Source organism: Paroedura picta, chromosome 1 (genome assembly GCF_049243985.1).
Source record: "Paroedura picta isolate Pp20150507F chromosome 1, Ppicta_v3.0, whole genome shotgun sequence".
Lineage (NCBI taxonomy): Eukaryota > Metazoa > Chordata > Lepidosauria > Squamata > Gekkonidae > Paroedura > Paroedura picta.
The window spans coordinates 24146229-24163281 of NC_135369.1; the positions used below are offsets into that span (position 1 = coordinate 24146229).

Consider the following 17053-nt stretch of genomic DNA (forward strand, 5'->3'; position numbering starts at 1 on the left):
GGTGGGGGGGAGTGTGACCTGTTTTTCTGCCCAGCCTTTGATGCTGATCTGGGGCAATGAGGCGCAACAGAGTCATCGGCTGTCAGGGGGAAAAAATATCCAGGCTGTCTGCTCCCATCAGGTCAGAAGGATCTAAGGCAGCGCTGTGATGCCTAAAGGTAAATTCCTGGAATAAGGAGGATTTGTCAGCAGCTTTTGATCTCAGCTCTGTAGCATCTTACAAAATGGAAATCTGAGAGGCACTGAAAAAAAAAGCCCAGTTATGAAAAGGTGGGGAATTCTAATTTATTGCAGACATCTGGGGTGGGGGGAAAGGTGGAATTTGGGACATCCAAAATGCTGTGCAGTCTGGAAGAGATTTTGCAAAATCATATTGTTGACGCCAAAGGTGGCTAGAGCGGATACATCAGGTGACAGAGGCAGTGCGCTGGCAGAGCAGAGAACTGGGATCTGCCAGACTGCAAAGACTGTGAGACACGATCCATTTTTCCCATTCTGCAAAGCCTGCCCACCTCTAAACCAGTCTTCTGACCTAGGGGAGGGGCTGGGGCTCAGAGGCAGAGCATGGGCTTGGTCTTCAGAAGGTCTCCGGTTCAATCCCCGGCACCTCCAGCTGAAAGGACCGGGCACTAGGTGATCTGAAAGGTCCTCTTCCCCAAGATCCTGGAATCTGCTGCCTCTCTGAGAAGGCAGCACTGGCTGTGATGGACCAAGGGTCTGAAGCAGCATATGGCATGCGTCCCTCAGCATGGTTGCAGTACCTTCCTGCATGGTTGCAGTACCTTCCTGAAAAAGGATCCACTCTGTTGCAATGTGGGCGAAAAAATTACATGAAGAGACCTCTTCTTAAAAAAAGTCACCCTGATTTATTATCCTTACAAAACCCATACAACTGGCAGACAAATCCAGACACCCCCCTCCTCCCCCTTATTGCAAATACGACCCCAGAGGCAGCAAGTGCGACGACCTCACCCTTCCCCTCCGCTCAGCTTCATTTATCTTCGCGCACACCCCCTCCCCTCCCTTCCCCTCCCCAGGCTTTCCTGTAAACAAGTGTCTCAAAGGCTCTGATCCGCATTTCTAGCCAAGCGGGGGCAGGAACCTGCTGGTAGCAAAGCTTCTTTCTGACAACGGATAATATTGGGCACACCAAGCACCCATCCATTGAGAGAGCCACACCTGAAGCATTCACCTAATCCTGCTACTTTTCAGGGCCCCTGTTGTGGGAAGAAGAGAGTCTTGTGGTCCTTGGGGTATTCGGGAGGAATTTTGACCCCTGTGTCGGGACAGGTATTGCTTTCCACGCTCCCCGCTAGGCACAGCAGGCGACGCAGCCGTGCTCAGCGAACAGACACAGTCCTGAGCTCCGAGTTCAGCCCCCGGCTTGGTTCAAAGGGACTTCCGGGGCCGCTTGAGGAAGGAGAGGGTGTAGTCCCGGGGGGCTGAGGCCTTCTGCTTCTTCAGCTGCACCTGGGACTGAGCCGTGAGCTGCAGCTTGATCGCGCTCGAGTTAATCTTGGCGGCCACCAGCAGCTCTTTCATGCCCTTCATCTTCTCGCTCTGGAAGGTGAGGAGGGGCCCTTCGGGAGGGGGGCTCGGGCCGCTACTGGGCACCTCCTCCTTCTCCAGAGTGGGCTTGTCTGGCCGCTGGCCCGAACTCGGACGTCGGCGCTCGGTCACCTTCTTGGGCAGGGGTGGCTCCTCGGGCTTGGACTCGCGGCGGGGACCGCGGCGTCGCCCCTCCCGCGGGTCCTCGCTGCCTTGGTCGTCATCATCGTTGGCATCTACTTCTCGGCTCACCAGGGTCACTTTCTGTCGCACCTGACGAAAGGGAGAGCGGGCACGAATCATACACGGGTTGGTGAGCCTCAACACAACTACTTGCGATGACCACCCGCCAAGTTACAGGATGAGTCAAACATGCTGCAAGTGCTGGGGGAAGAGAGTGTCAGTCACGGAATACTGACAATCAGTGCAACTTCTGCAAGCCCAGTGGGGAGCTACTGCCAGTGGAAGGAAAAGCTCAATGACATTTGGTTTTAGGCACAGGACAGGTTGTGTGCTACTGGAAGGAAGTGGGAGTTTGGGGCCGGGAGGACAGAGAGCCCAAAATGAGCAAGGCCAAGAGTTAAGGAAGCAGCAGCCTTTTACACAATGAGCAGACACCACTATAAAATCTTGTCTGCCAGTTTTTAATCTTTTTAATGCTTCTTGAGTGCCATATATTACCTCTGGCAGGGTGATTTCACAAACCCCCTTGGGCTTGATCCAGGGCTTCCCACAACCAAGCCAAGCTTACAAGCCTCTGAAGATTTAAGTTCAAAAGGGGTTAGTCAACCTGTGGTCCTCCAGATGTCCATGGACTACAATTCCCAAGAGCTCCTGCCAATGTTTGCTGGCAGGGGCTCATGGGGATTGTAGTCCATGAACATCTGGAGGACCACAGGTTGACTACCCCTGACCTAGATTACCCTAGGCATCCTATCCCCGTTTCCTAAACCTGCTTGGCTCCAACTAGAATGGATCTTTATTTCCTTCTGAGAACTGCACTCCCTCCGCAAATATCATCAAGCTTTGATTATCCCCTGCCCTACAAGAATACATCTCCAGCCTCACAAGGCACTGCTGGCCTGTAGACCCCTGAAGGTTATTTGATACCAGAAAGGATTCTCCTTCTCTGATGCACATACAGAGAGGCTGGATCTCCCTGACTTTCAAAACCACATTCCACCCATCACTCACCGTCCCTTCAAAGCGGCTCAGAGACTGCACCAAGAAAGTGGCCCAACCCACGTGGAGAACCGGCGTGGGGCTGCCCTCTTCCCATTTGCAGATGCCGTCGTAGAAACGGAGGAGGTGAGCGAAGCACTCGGGATCCTGCAGGGCGGAGCCACCTGCCTGGGAGGGAGAAAGCTAGGAGAGGGGAGAGGGGTGGGGTCAGTTTGTTACTTAAACGGGGTGGTTTGCATGGGGTGATGAAGGACACCCAATGAAGGACACCACAGTGAGCTTCCAGAAGTTATCTGAATAAAGGAGAACCCCGGCTATAAACGCCTTGAGTTCTCAAGACCAAGTAAAGTTACGTGATTTTTATAACAATTTCTGGCCATGCAGAAATGTCCCCTATAACTTCATGCAAACTTATCTTAACACGGTCACGTAGATATATGCAGACAAGCATATAATAATCAATCTTGCTCACCCATCGTAAGTCATGCGTCCCCATCTTTAATAAACACCAACCAGGTATAATAAAATATTAATTCGGTCAAAAAAACCTTTCCAAACTCTTCTTTAGCATAAACCACTCTATGTTGTCAAACCTCTTGCTTAGTCAAAGACTTCTTGCAGCCACTCTTACTGTCAGTCTTAAAGAACCAGACTACAGGGATGATATATCTCCTAGACCTCTTTTATATGCCCCTGCAAGGTAGGTAATTCTCACTGTGATCTAACTTGAGGGTTCCTCTCCTATCTATGCAGCCACCAAATTTGGTTGATTCTTCCTTTTCAGTTTCTCCCTCTCTGAATCCAAGGGCAAGATTCTTCATGTGTTTTGATTATGCCCGTCTGACCTCTTGGATTCAAAATATGTTCCTGCGCAAGACATCTTTCTCCAACAACCATAACCCTCATTGTAAATCCTGTAGTCCAAGCTTCTAGTCCTTGCAGTTTACAGCTCTCCACTTGCTCGCCTCCCACGCCCTTCTCCTGCATCCTACTGTGCACCAGAATGGCCTTTTTAGCTTCCAGGAAAAGGGACATGATTCAGTGGTATGCAGAAGAGCTTGAAGGATGGGGGTGATGTGACAGAGTTCTACCTGCATCCCTGGAGAGGCATTGACTGTCAGAGTAAACAATACTGACCTTGACAGTCTGACTCAGGGGAAGCAAGCTTCCGGTGTCCACCCTTCCATACTTGGGTCATGCATGCAGAGGAACTAGGTGCTAAATTGGGCTGCACCAATGCAGACTTACAGATCAGCTTTTCAAACACTCCCTTATGTTTAAAAAAACACCCACCCTGGCCAATAGAAAAGCAGCTCTATAAGCCAAGAGAAGGGCAGAACCTTTCTCCCTGCTACGCTCCTTTGCTGCTTAGAAACCGGTCTCTCTTTTTTTAACAGGAAGGAACACTCAGAACTGGAATTCGCCACCTGCAGTCTGAAGCTGGATGGCCCATTTCAGCCACCTCTGCACTCTGCCACTTCACTGCCACCTCATTCTCCGGCATGTGTAAACCACCGCACTTCCTGCCACACTGTTTCCTTTGCCCAGGCACGCCTGCACTCCCCCCCCCACACACACACGACTGCTCTGTTTGTGAAGCCTAGCTTGCAGCTCAGAGAATTCCTCTGCCCCAGCCTACGACTCACAGTCAGCTAATTTCTGCTATCTACTGTAGGCCGCAGGTCTTTGGGGTAGGTATCCTATTTTTTCCATGTTCTTTCCAAAGCTTCACACAAAGCACTGATTAAAAAAAAACCCAACCCAAATGCTGCTTCTCTCCCATTTCTGGACACCGGCAGGCAGAGCGACCTCCACTCCGGGCCCCTCGCCACCCTCCTTACCTCTCCTCTCTCACCGCCCCCCTTCTCCTCTGCCGAGTCAGCAAGGCTGGCCACCTCTTTCAGCAAGTTGGGAATGACGTCGTTGGCCACGTCAAAGAATTCCTTGTAGATCTCTTCATCCTCCCGGCAGTAGTTATAACTAAGGAAGGGAGGAGGAGGGCATGTGAATGTGGGGGAGCTCCCACCTGCAGGGCTAGGAGATGTTTTACAAATGAGAGTCTAACGCACTGGGCAGAAAGTCACTAGAACTATACAAAAGACATGTGTATTTTGACCAAGCTCTTCCACAATGCCAAGTCCACAGGGGTAAACGTTTCCTCAATTGGAAAGCTATAAATTCCCCCCCATCATCTCCAGTTCCTTTTATTCTTGTGCTCTACAGCAGTGGTCCCCAACCTGTGGGCCGCGGCCCGGCGCCGGGCCGCGGCTCCCTCTCCCCGCCCCCCCCCCGCAGTAAAAAACTTCCCAGGCCGCAATCTTGCGGCCCGGGAAGCTTCTTACTGCGGGAGGGCGGGGAGAGGGAATCAGCGGGTGTGGCCCGATGCCCTGCCAGTCCCCAGCCTAATAAAGGTTGGGGACCACTGCTCTACAGCACAAGTCTTAAAACTGAGTGCCACCAGAGGACTGTCAGGTTTTGTTGACATATTACACAAAGATTAGACGACAATGATATGTCAACTGTGAATTTTAAGTTGTAATGATATATCAATTACAAATTGCTTTCAAAGCCCCCCAAGGGGGGGAATGTCACTCGCAAAGGGCTGCAAAGGGGAAGATGTCACCGGGAGGGAGGGAGGGAGGGAGGGAGGGAGGGAAGGAAGGAAGGAGGGAAGGAAGGAAGGAAGGAAGGAAGGAAGGAAGGAAGGAAGGAAGGAAGGAAGGAAGGAAGGAAGGAAGGAAGGAAGGAAGGAAGGAAGGAAGGAAGGAAGGAAGGAAGGAAGGAAAATTTTGTTTTTATGCCACCCTTTCTTGGTGGGCTATGGGGGTTTAACAACCAAGTTCAAAACCATCAGAATGTTGTGACACCAATAAAATAACAAAAGCCCGCCTCCTTAAGAAATTTGTTCTTATGAAGGATGCAAAGAGCTTGGAGGGTTTGTCTTAACTGCAGGTAGATTTTTGGCAGGGAGGCCCAGTGGTTATCCTTCTGGTTTCAACCACAGGCCTGGCAGAACAACTCCATTTTACAGGCCCTCTGGAATTGTCTGATCCCACAGGGCCCTGATCTCTCCTTCAGGTAGATATGAAACAGGAGTAAAATCTCCTTGGAGAAGCAGCCCATGATTCCTAGCTGGCCCTTTTAAATTCTCCCCTTCCCTATCTATGTGGCCAGTGGGCCCGGAGAAGACACTCACTCTTGGATCACCGTGGCCGAGTCTGCCCAGGCCTCTAGTGCCTCCTTGACGTTCTTGTTCCGACAGTGGTAGCCCGCAAGGTACATGTATGGGTAGATGTGCTCATTGTTGTAGTACTGCTTGGCAGAGTTGATCCCCTGTGGAAAGAGAACCAGAGACAGACGGGCCTTAAGGCAGAGTGGCATCAGATCTGGACATTTTTAGGATCAGTTAATTATACATATTGAAGGGGGAGTTAAGGGAAAAAAGGTGATCAATTAGCCTTTTCAGAGAAAGACACAACCATGTATCATTTAACCCAAGCAGTTGAGAAGCCAATTCCCCGGCAGTATCGTCAGAACGTAGTAAAGCGACTCCATGTAAACCAGGAGGATCCCTTGCCATGTGGAGCAGCCAATTGTACCGTTGCTACCCCCTCGGGTAACAGAACATCTCAGTTCAGTCCCCTCAAATGTCAGGCACGTATTAAGTACCCCTCGTCAGTTTACAGGAAATGCTCTCATTGGTCAGGAAGCCCAGCTGTAGAAGGATGAAGACCAGGGATGCAGAAGGAGACCCATCCAGTCCCATGCAGAAAGATTTCCTGCAGCCACAGCAATATTCTCCCTGCTCTTGCGATCAGAAAGCAACATGCAGTTTGTCGGAACAGAGGGATACCTTGTGGTAGAGAAAGAGGGGATCGGGGCGGCCAGGAGTGGGTTCGAGCTCCTCCAGGTCAGCCAGATTCCCCAGAGCCATCGGGTACCTGTGATGGGAAAAGAGGCGTTGAGAAAGCTAGTGGAGAGCAGACTTTTTCTTTACAGTGTTCTCTCTCAGTCACAGCTACAGCCACTTTGAGTCTTGGATAGTCCTGGAACTGTTAGGAATCACCTGGTATGCTTTATACACAAAATGTAATTTTATGAAATTGTTAGGGATGGAGTTGTTGGGGATATCCCAGTTTCCTGCTGGCGAAAAGTATCCCCTTTTAACTTTTGGAGCCAGTTTGGCAATTTGGTGACAGAACTACACTAGGATCGGGGAGACTCAGGTTCCAATCCGCAGTCTGCTGTGAAAGCTTGCTAGATGACCTTGGGACTCTCCGGGTCAACTGGTGGTGGTAGGAAGTGCTGTCAGGTCATAGATGATCCATGGTGACCCCGTAGGGCAGGGCTGGCCAAACTGTGGCTCTCCAGATGTCCATGGACTGCAATTCCCATGAGCCTCTGCCAGTCCTGGCAGGGGCTCATGGGAATTGTAGTCCATGGACATCTGGAGAGCCACAGTTCAGGCACTGCTGCTGTAGGGTTTGTATGGCAAGGAAAGAGCAGAGACAATTTGTCATCACCTGCCTCTACATAGCAATCCTGGTGTCCCTTAGTGGACTTCCATCCAAATGCTAACCAGTGTTGATCCCTCTTAGCTTCCCACTTCTAACAAGACCAAGCTAGTCTGGGCCATCCAAGTCAGGGCCACCGTAGCCCACCTCACAGGTTTGTTGTGGACATAAAATGGAGGAGAGGAGACTGACGTGCTGGGTCTCCACTGGGGAGAAAGGTGAGGGATGCATGAAGTAAATAAATAAATGTGGCCATGCCAGAACATCACAAATGAATGCACAGGGAGACGGCTTATAGTGAGTCAGGCCCCTAGTCTAAAAAACACGGTATTGCTTGCTCTGACTGGCAGCTGCTCTCCAGGGTCTCCGATGAAGATCTTTTACTGAGTCAAAGCCCCACTCCAAAGTGGCAATGCCTGTGCACGAGGTCTCATAGGAAGGAAGGCTGTTGCTGTCCGAAGGCGAACAGTCTGGAAATTAGCAGGGTTTCTAGGCTGTTGCTTCACTTTAGAGAGGCTGTCTCCCTCCCTCCCCCTTCTTGGGAGGTAACATTAGGAAGCAGCAGCTGTTTCAAGCCAAGTCCACCCCCTCCATCATCTGACAGTGAGACAGCAAAGGACTAGAACACAAACACACAAATCGGCCTTCCGGGCGAATGCGACGAGAGGGAGGGGCTGCTGCTGAAATAGCGGCCGGACAGAAGGTGCCCACGGGCAGAGGCAGGCCTTCTCCAGAATACTGACCTCTCCAGATGGCCCAGATCAAAGAGAACCCACAGCAACTTCTGCAAAGGACGGAGACAGAGGAGGACGTGAGAACAGCCAAGTTCCATCAAGCTCCTTGCCTCCTGTTTCGCACAGTGGCCAACTGCATCCCCCCCATCCAGTCCCCAACAAATAGTATTCAGAGAGTTGCAGTTTTTGAACAGGGAGATTGTATTTAGTCATCTAAACACCGCCTGCGGACTAAATAATTCGCTAACGGGTAATGAGGCCGGATCTGTCCGTGATGAGGAAGGGTCCGGATTGGACCCTTCCTCTGGACAGACAATCAGAGGGACCAATCGGCAGGCGCAGTTGCTCCCAGCCTGATGAGGCGAGAGGCGCGAAGCGCCTCTCGCCGCGTCAGGCCACCACCAGACAGAGCCCCCGGCAGTCGCGCGGAGCACGGCTGCCGGCGCCTCCCTGCCTCCGCGGGCCTCCCTGTCGCCGCCGCCGTGGACAGCCGCCCCCGCCGCACGGAGCCGCCGCAGACAGCCGTTGCCGCGGGACAGGGATCTCCCCTCCTTTATGAAGAAGAGTTGGTTCTTAAATGCGGCTTTTCTCTACCCGAAGGAGTCTCAAAGCGGCTCACAATCGCCTTCCCTTTCCTCTCCCCACAACAGACACCCTGTGAGGTGGGTGAGGCTGAGAGAGCCCTGATATCACTGCTTGGTCAGAACAGCTCTATCAGTGCTGTGGTGAGCCCAAGGTCACCCAGTGGCTGCGGGTGGGGGATCAAACCCGGCTCACTAGATTATAAATCAGCACTCCTAACCACTGCACCAAGCTGACATGTCATCCCCTCCAAATAAGAAATAAGAGGCATCTACTTGTCCAAAAACTGTACTTAATAGGCAGGGAAGGGCCGCTTGACTTTTTCTACCCCATCTATATTTTTTTCTAAACGTGTCTTTTGCCCCAAAGCCAAGTGGGGGAAGGATGAAAAGGAGATCTAGAGGAAATGACCAAAGTAAGAGATACGGGGATTGGGCAAGAAAAATATTCTGGTCTAAAAGAGGCCTGTAATTTATTGCACAGGGGTAGGAGACAGGAGTTCCTCGGGAGCGGCTCTCCCCCACAGAGCAGGGATTTGGGGGTGTCGCCAGACCCATCAGCTCACCTGTTGTAGCTGCAGCAGTTCTAGGCTGTCGGTGTGCAGATCAATAGAGGGGTTGATGGCGCACACCATGAACGCCACCTCCATCTGGCGAGTGCAGCGCAGGTAGGAGCCCTTCAGATAAAGCCAGCTCTGCCAAAAACAAACAAAAACCAGAGGAGCGCATTGGCAGGTGAGAAATCCAGAACTTCAGTGCATGCTTGCCCACCTCTCCCCAGTGCTGAATGTTGGGGACTTCAGACACTATGGAAGACGGGGATGGTGATAAAAACAACATTACAAAATACACGTTTCACGTGTCCAAAAGTAGGTCCCATAAATTCTTTCAGGAATCTTTGCAAACAGCCTTGTGAGGTAGGCCAGAAGGGTTATCTAGAGCAGGGGTAGTCAACCTGTGGTCCTCCAGATGTTCATGGACTACAATTCCCATGACCCCCTGCCAGCAAATGCCTCCTGCAAATGCTGGCAGGGGCTCATGGGAATTGTAGTCCATGAACATCTGGAGGACCACAGGTTGACTACCCCTGATCTACAGGTTTTTATGAGCCTTCAGTACAGTGTGCCTACTGGACCCTCCATGACACTTCCCTCCTCTCTCCAATTGTTTCAGCTTTCCCCACCCCCAATTATGGCTCTATCCTGCCCTGCTCTAATTGTACCCACCTTCATATTTCCGGCAAGGCAGAGAGGCCAAGAGAAAAGCGGTTTGTCTAATGCCACCTAGCAAGATGAAATTCAAACCAGATGCTTCCCAGAGCATACCTGACTTCTGCGTGACACCAGGTGTGTGCAAAACCCTCCCACAGACACGCCTCCACCCCTGAGCTAAACTTGGTTACCCGCTCTGCGACGCCAGAGTTGACCGTCTGCCCTCTCCGGTCCTCGTTGCCCTTGCCATGCCACGTCACCTCCGCCGTCTGCTCACCGTCCTCGCCAAACACAACCCAAGCGTGGTCCTCGGACAGCGCCAGGTGCACATCCAGCAGCCCCAGTGCCTGGCAGGCCCCCACGACAGCAAATGCCACGCCGGAGCTGTCCAGCTTGGTGCCTGAAAAGGAGAATCTAGTCTCAGACAAAAGCGGGTATGACAGGCCAGAGATGAAGTCACCAGTATGACACCACTGCCTGCCAACCGGTTGTGTCAAAAGGCAGGACTTTTCAAATCAACCCTGTGTTTCCATATCTCATGGAACTGCCTTATAATGAATCATACCCTTTGTGCATCAATGAATTATCTACTTAGACTCAGAGTTTCAGGCAGAGACAGGTCTTTCACATCATTTGCTGCTAGTCCAGTGGTTCTCAACCTTCCTAATATCGCGACCCTTTGACACCGTTCCTCATGCTGTGGTGACCCCCTACCATAAAATTATGCAAGTGTTGTTTCAGAGAAATTAAACAAACTGACCAGTGGCGTGAAGATCCATTTTCATGATTGTATATACATTGTTTTTTTTTCTGGGGTTTCTCAGTTCAGTTCTGTCTCTTGTCCCACCATACCGATCTCGCTCTGTTCTTCTGCTCCAGACAGACGAATAATCTATCTCTATCTACCCTGCAAGGCTGTTGTGTGGATGGCGCCCCCCCCCCCAGCCAAGCAGCTTGCCCTGCCGCGACACCTGTGAAAGGGTCATTCGACCCCCACGTTGAGAACCATGGTGCTAGACCCTTTTAACTGTTTTTTTTTATGGGGGGGGAATTGAATCACAGAATCATAGAGTTGGAAGGGACCTCCTGGGTCATCTAGTCCAACCCCCTGTACTATGCAGGACACCCACAACCCTATCGCTCACCCACTGTAACCTGCCACCCTCTTGAATGCCAAGCAGGTGCCCTACACTGAGCCACGGCCTCTCCCATCACAACGGGAGGCCACAAAATGGCAGCACAGGGACCCATTCAGAGAGCATGAAACCTCACCTGTGATAAAGCTGAACAGGGATTGGATGTGTGCCCGGTCTTTGAAATACGAGCGGCTCAGGCTGTTCCAGATGACGTCTGAGACTTTCTTAACCAGCTCCCGGGAGGAGTAACCATCAGGGCGGGGATAGAGCGAGAGATCAACTGCCCCACGGATCTGGGCTGTGAAACGGGCGTGCAGAGCGCCAACAATGCTCAGGTCGGCCACTGGGAAGTAAGTCAAGCTGTCAGGGCCTTGGGCTGGCTCAAAGCTGATCCCGGGTACATTGGTGGGTAAGACGCGGTTGACAGCCAGGAAGTGCTCCACAAAGCCCAAGACTAAGGAAAGAAGCACCAGGTCCGGTTGTTCCCGCCGAAGCTCCAGCTCAAAAAGGCGCACCACATCCGACACCGAGCGCAGGGGGAACAGTGCCTTTTGTGCGCCTTTCAGCCCCATGGTTAAATACAGCCCTGCATGGGGAGGGGGGAGAATATGAAAGGGTCACATACAGTGGAAGAATTTATCACTCTCATTCTATCAGGCAAACAATAGAAACAGACAGTCTAAGTTCGGAAGAAGTGGTTAGAGACACAATTTTAAAAGTTTGTTTCTGTCTAAGAATATCCCAGAGAGCCAGGAAAGAAAGTTTGCAGAATGTGAGTGGCTACAGAGCTCACATCAGAGACCTAAAACAACTAAGGTAATACAGGCACTTATTGTAGCTGGATATTACAACCTTACTGTTCAAATGTCAGCAGGGTCATGAATTCCCTAGGGTGGGGGTCGTCAACCCCTGGTCCGCAGCCTGGTACTGGGCCATGAAGGCCTCGATAATGGGCTGGCGGCGGCCACCACTGCCTCCCCCCCCCCCGCAGCGAGAAGCTCACCAGGCCATGAGAGAAGCGGCCGCCCGGCTAGCTTCTTGCTGCTAGAGGGGGGAAAGAGGCACACGCAGTGCCCGGGCCGCTGGCTCTTCCCCAGCCCCGGAGGCAGTCCTCAACCATCAAAAGGTTGGGGACTGCTGCTCTAGGGCAGTGGTTCTCAACCTTCCTAATGCCACTACCCTTTAATACAGTTCCTCCTGTTGGGGTGACCCCCAACCATAAAATTATGCAAGTGTTCTTTCACAGAAATTAAACCAAAACTGACCAATGGCGTGAAGATCATGATTGTATATAAATTGGTTATAAATTGGCGGCCGCCTTCAGGAGGAGTGGCAACAGTGATCTCCCCCACCAAGCTGCTCGACCTGCCGCAACCCCTGTGAAAGGGTTGTTCGACCCCCAAAGGGGTCCTGACCCCCCGGTTGAGAATCACTGCTCTAGGGTATCTGAAGCAAATATTTATTTCCGCTTCCATTCTTCTTGTTGCATAGGCATAACATCAGTCTAACTTACAGGGTTGTTTTAGGGGTGGCAAATTCCTGGAGGTTTTCAAGTAGTGCCTAAGAAAGTCTGGAGATGGAACTCGAAGTGGATGTGACAGCACATGATAGGACTTCCAAGTCAAAAGTCAACTCCTTCCTTTCCTGTAATGTTACTTCTTCTACCAATGTCCGGATTTTAAATATATCACTATACTCTACAGCAGGGGTAGTCAAACTGCGGCCCTTCAGATGTCCATGGACTACAATTCCCATGAGCCCCTGCCAGCGAATGCTGACAGGGGCTCCTGGGAATTGTAGTCCATGGACATCTGGAGGGCCACAGTTTGACTACCCCTGCTCTACAGATTCTTTTAATTGATAAGGTGAAAAATCCTCTCTGAAGACCTACAGAAAGTCAACTATCAGCCACAGTCTCATACCTGAGAAAAATACTAATCAGTTTATCCTAGTTTTTAGAGCAGCCTTTCTCAACTTTTTTACCATTGAGAAACATCTGAAACATTCTTCAGGCTTTGAGAAACCCCAAAAGTGGCATGATTGTGCAGGATATGGTTGGAAAGCATAGTTGTGGACATGGCCACCTAAGGCCCTGCCCTTCCCTTCCAAGACCATCACTGGTGATTTGGGGAGGGGGGTCAACATGACCAGATATGCTCATAGCAGATAAATGTTTAATAAACTTAAAAAATATATTAAAAATTAATTAACTTCCACCCATTTGAGAAACTCTTCCAGGGCCATCAAGAAACCCCAGGGTTTCACAAAACCCTGTTCCAGAGGCTCAACAGTATATTACAGAAGTGAACTTCCTAGAACAGGGGTAGTCAAACTGCGGCCCTCCAGATGTCCATGGACTACAATTCCCAGGAGCCCCCTGCCAGCGAATGCTGGCAGGGGGCTCCTGGGAATTGTAGTCCATGGACATCTGGAGGGCCGCAGTTTGACTACCCCTGTCCTAGAACATGCACCCACTGTAGTCACTGTAAGACTTCCAATTCTCCTAGACTATGGTATACATTACTGACCAGTTTTCAAAGCTGCCAGTTCTTTCAGAAGAGCTAATGTCTGTAGTCTGGAGATCAGTTGTAATTCCAGGGAAACTCTTGGTCCCCTCTTGGAGCTGGGAATTCTGACTGTTTTGAAGCATGCTAATTGCTTCAAGCTCCAAGAGCAGAATACTATATGAGTATTTACAAATGTACAATATGGGGGGGGGAACGGGACTGATCTTTAATTAATACAAATGTGCCAGCTTAAATAGTGATCCATCACGGCATCAGCTTTGTGTGGGGGCAAGCCACTTCTTCTACTTGAGCTGTGACCCCTGTTAGTGGGTCAGAAGACAGAGAGGCATGGGCAGGCAGAGCGCAGCACCAAACAGTCAGGACAAAAATGGCAAGAGGCCGTTTTAGACGTATATGCTCAGTGCCTATTCGCAACAGCAGCAACGGGCTCCTGCTATTGCTGCAGTGAACGCACACTGGATTTACCGGTCTCACAAGAGCTGATCCTACAAGAGATCTTTCAGGTGCCACAAAGCTCCTTTCCCCCCGTCACAACACAATAAACAGAGCTATCCCACAGGTTTTTGTGTTAGATGCACAGAGAGGAGGGTCATCAATCAACCGCAAGCAGAACTTGCGAAGAGCTGCTTGGTTTCAAATGCCCTCCCCGCCCCCCCAGTTACCGCCAAAACAGGGAGGCAGATGACATATGCTCTCCTCCAGCACCACCACCGGCACTCCCCCCGCCTCCGGCTTGCAACTGAATTCCCCCCCCCCCTGCTTCTTTTGAGGAGGAAAGAGGGGGCTGCAAACAAACCCGCATCCCTCCCGCCACACCCCCTTCTCCGTCTCACCTCTCCAGCTTTCTAATTTGAATGCACTGCTGCAAAATTCGCAGCCATGCTCAGCGCGCACGGAAACACGGGAGTTGGAGTCTTGCGCCGCGGAGGCATGCCGGGAAAATCTCCGCGGGCTTCTTGCCACGGAGCACGCCCCTTTTCCGGCAAAGAGCCAACCAGGCAGCCGCGGGGCATCCTGGGAGTCTTGTGTGGATTACCGATCGTTGCCCTCCCCCGTGTAAGAAAGAGGGCGGCTCTCCGGTGCATGTTGGGAATCGTAGTCTTTTGTCCTTTACTGTTTTTCAGGTGTTGCGCAGCAAGTTTTAGGTACTTGAAGAGATTGGAAGAAAAGGCTGGCCGAGGGAGGGGTGAAGAGGTTATAGTTGCGATTTTGGGGGGTTCCAAACTTTAGAAATTCCGTATTTTTGCTGCGGTTTGCAGGCCTTTAAAGCTTCCGTCTCAGAACAGAGGGGGACGGCGGAGGCTCGTCGTTTAGCGTTGCTCAGATAATGCCTTTGAGGTCAAACCTTGACTCAAAACCTGTAATTTTCGGCCTGAAGTGAGCTGGAAAGCGGTTTGCATCATGTGGTTGGGCTTAATATGAAAGGTCTTGAGTGGTTTTCTCACGTGGTTTTGGATTTTGCATGAACCAATATAGGTGTACGACTTTTATCTATTTCATAGAATCAGAGCTGGATGGTCATCTAGTCCAACCCCCTGCACAGTGCAGGAACTCACAACTCATGGTGACCCTGATTTCATGCCCTAGTGATCCCCTCCGCCCCCAACCAAAAATCTCCAGAATCCATCCTGGCCTGGAGGAAATTCATCTACCATTCCACAGTGGCGATCAGCAATTCCCTGGGTAGGCAAAGAGCCCACACACTGGCACATCCCTTCCTGCCCACCCAAGGGTACCTACTTTCAGACAAGACTGAAAGGTGTTTAGCAACAAAAGCAGATCTCAGTATAGACTGTATAAGAACAAGGTAATGCCACTAAATTTGGCTTTAAATCTGTTACCTTGTGCAACACAGCCATAGTTCATGGACAGAGATGTTGAGGTACTTCCTGTTGCTCTTAACCTGCAAGGCAACTGTGTTTCCCCTCTGGTGTTTGGGACTATTTTGGATGGGTGTGGAGTGGATTTTCAATTTCCGTTACTGAAAAAAGAATGGGAAATGTGAACTCTGCAGATAATGCGCTGGTAGGTGACAGGGCAGCGGTAAAGTTTAGTTATTTGCCTGCTGCTATTCCTCAGCGAATGCACCTGCTCCCCTCCCCCATCTTTTTAACTTTTGTAACATTTAGACCAGGGGATATTTCCCCTCCTGCCTTAATGGACTCAGCCACAAGCTAGAGAACCAGCAATGTTTGTGAGTTCTCTTATAGCTTATGCGCCTGCATGTGTCCTCTGCCTTAAACTGCCTCCTGTCTCTCCCCCACTCAGTTCTCCCCAAGCCTGCCTGTTAATGTGGGTGGTGATACTTCTGGAGGCATGGTTGGCAGGCGTGGCCAGCTGACATCACTACCAGGGCTGCTCAAAGTTCGAAAAATTATTTCAGTGGCTCCTCCATAGTTAAAAGGTTGAAAAGGGCTGTTCTAGACTGATAGTTCTGGTGAGCTGGAAGAATGATGTGCAGTAGAAGAGCAAGGTTCAAGTCCAGCAGCATCTTAAAGACCAAGATTTACAAGATTTCCAACTTTCAAGAGTCAACGCTCCCTTGATCTGACATAAGGAGATATGATTCTCAGAATCTTATCCCCTGGAAATCTTATTGGTCCCAAAAGTATTGCTGAACTTGAATCATATGTTGTGTGCATTTTCACAAAATAGGCCAGTGTGGTGAATCATTCCTTGCCTTTACTGAAGGGGAACTAAAGCTGGGCGATTTCTCAATGGCCTTCATCCAGAGAGTCCATTTCATAGCATCATCTCCTCTGAAGGTCAATTACCTCTGAATGTTGCCAGCATGCCTAGAGAAATATGTTCTCTCTGTTGAGTAAAGACTTAATGTGCACAAATGGGCAGTGAAAGCTTATCATGGGCCAGTGGTAAATAGCACCACTTGCTAAATAGAGTCCTATTAAGCCTCTATTAAAGTGAGAGGACATTTGTCTCCATGCTAGCTGGCAACCTTAAGAGGAGGGAAGATGACCAGGAGGGAAGTGGTTATCCATCCTGTGCTGCCTGGAGCTGGGAATCAGAGGTATCATGATAGACCTTGTGACAAATAGCAGGAAGCTCCACTATGCATTTATCGCATATATGGTCCTTAAAAATAATCCAAAAGAACTAAAGGGTAATGCCAGCGGAAACATCACAAACTAGTAAGCAGCCTTTTAAACTGAATTTAATATGTTGTAACCTGCCCCAAGCCTGTTCACAGAAAGGGGCTGTCTATACATCTTCTAATAATAAATAAAGCTCTCCAGAACCTTTCTGCAAGCAGGATATTTATTTAACTATGTGATCCATTTAAAAAGATGCATCCCATTGTTAAAAAACAGAGGATGCATGGGCATGCTATGGCTCCCACCTAGTGGAATGACCTGCCCAAGAAAGTCAGGAAGGGTTCATATGCAAAATGGGCAAAGCAGAAATGCTCACAGAAACATTTTTGTAAGGGAATCAGACCTGTGGGGCCTGGACTGGTCTGAAAGGGCATTTTTATAAAGGACTATATGATTGTCACCTACTGCAATGTTTAGTGTATCATCTTGCTTTAGCTACATTGCTTTGTATTTTGTTAATTCCCCCTCTGCGTAGTCCATGTTATGTCAAGGTTTCAGCCAGCGTT

The 17053-nt window shown here is 50.3% G+C and overlaps 1 protein-coding gene across 1 annotated transcript; it reads right to left on the reverse strand.

Moving 5' to 3' along the window:
* Window positions 1-855: 855 nt before the first annotated feature.
* MEN1 (menin 1) lies at window positions 856-14416 on the reverse strand. The gene is made up of 10 exons (XM_077328070.1): window positions 14268-14416; window positions 11043-11492; window positions 9962-10170; window positions 9126-9254; window positions 7988-8028; window positions 6584-6671; window positions 5927-6063; window positions 4572-4710; window positions 2743-2913; window positions 856-1821 (listed from the first exon to the last, which is right to left on the reverse strand). The coding sequence occupies exons 2-10, from the start codon at window positions 11476-11478 to the stop codon at window positions 1390-1392; spliced, it is 1782 nt and encodes a 593-aa protein (XP_077184185.1). The 5' UTR covers window positions 11479-11492; window positions 14268-14416; the 3' UTR covers window positions 856-1389.
* Window positions 14417-17053: the final 2637 nt, after the last annotated feature.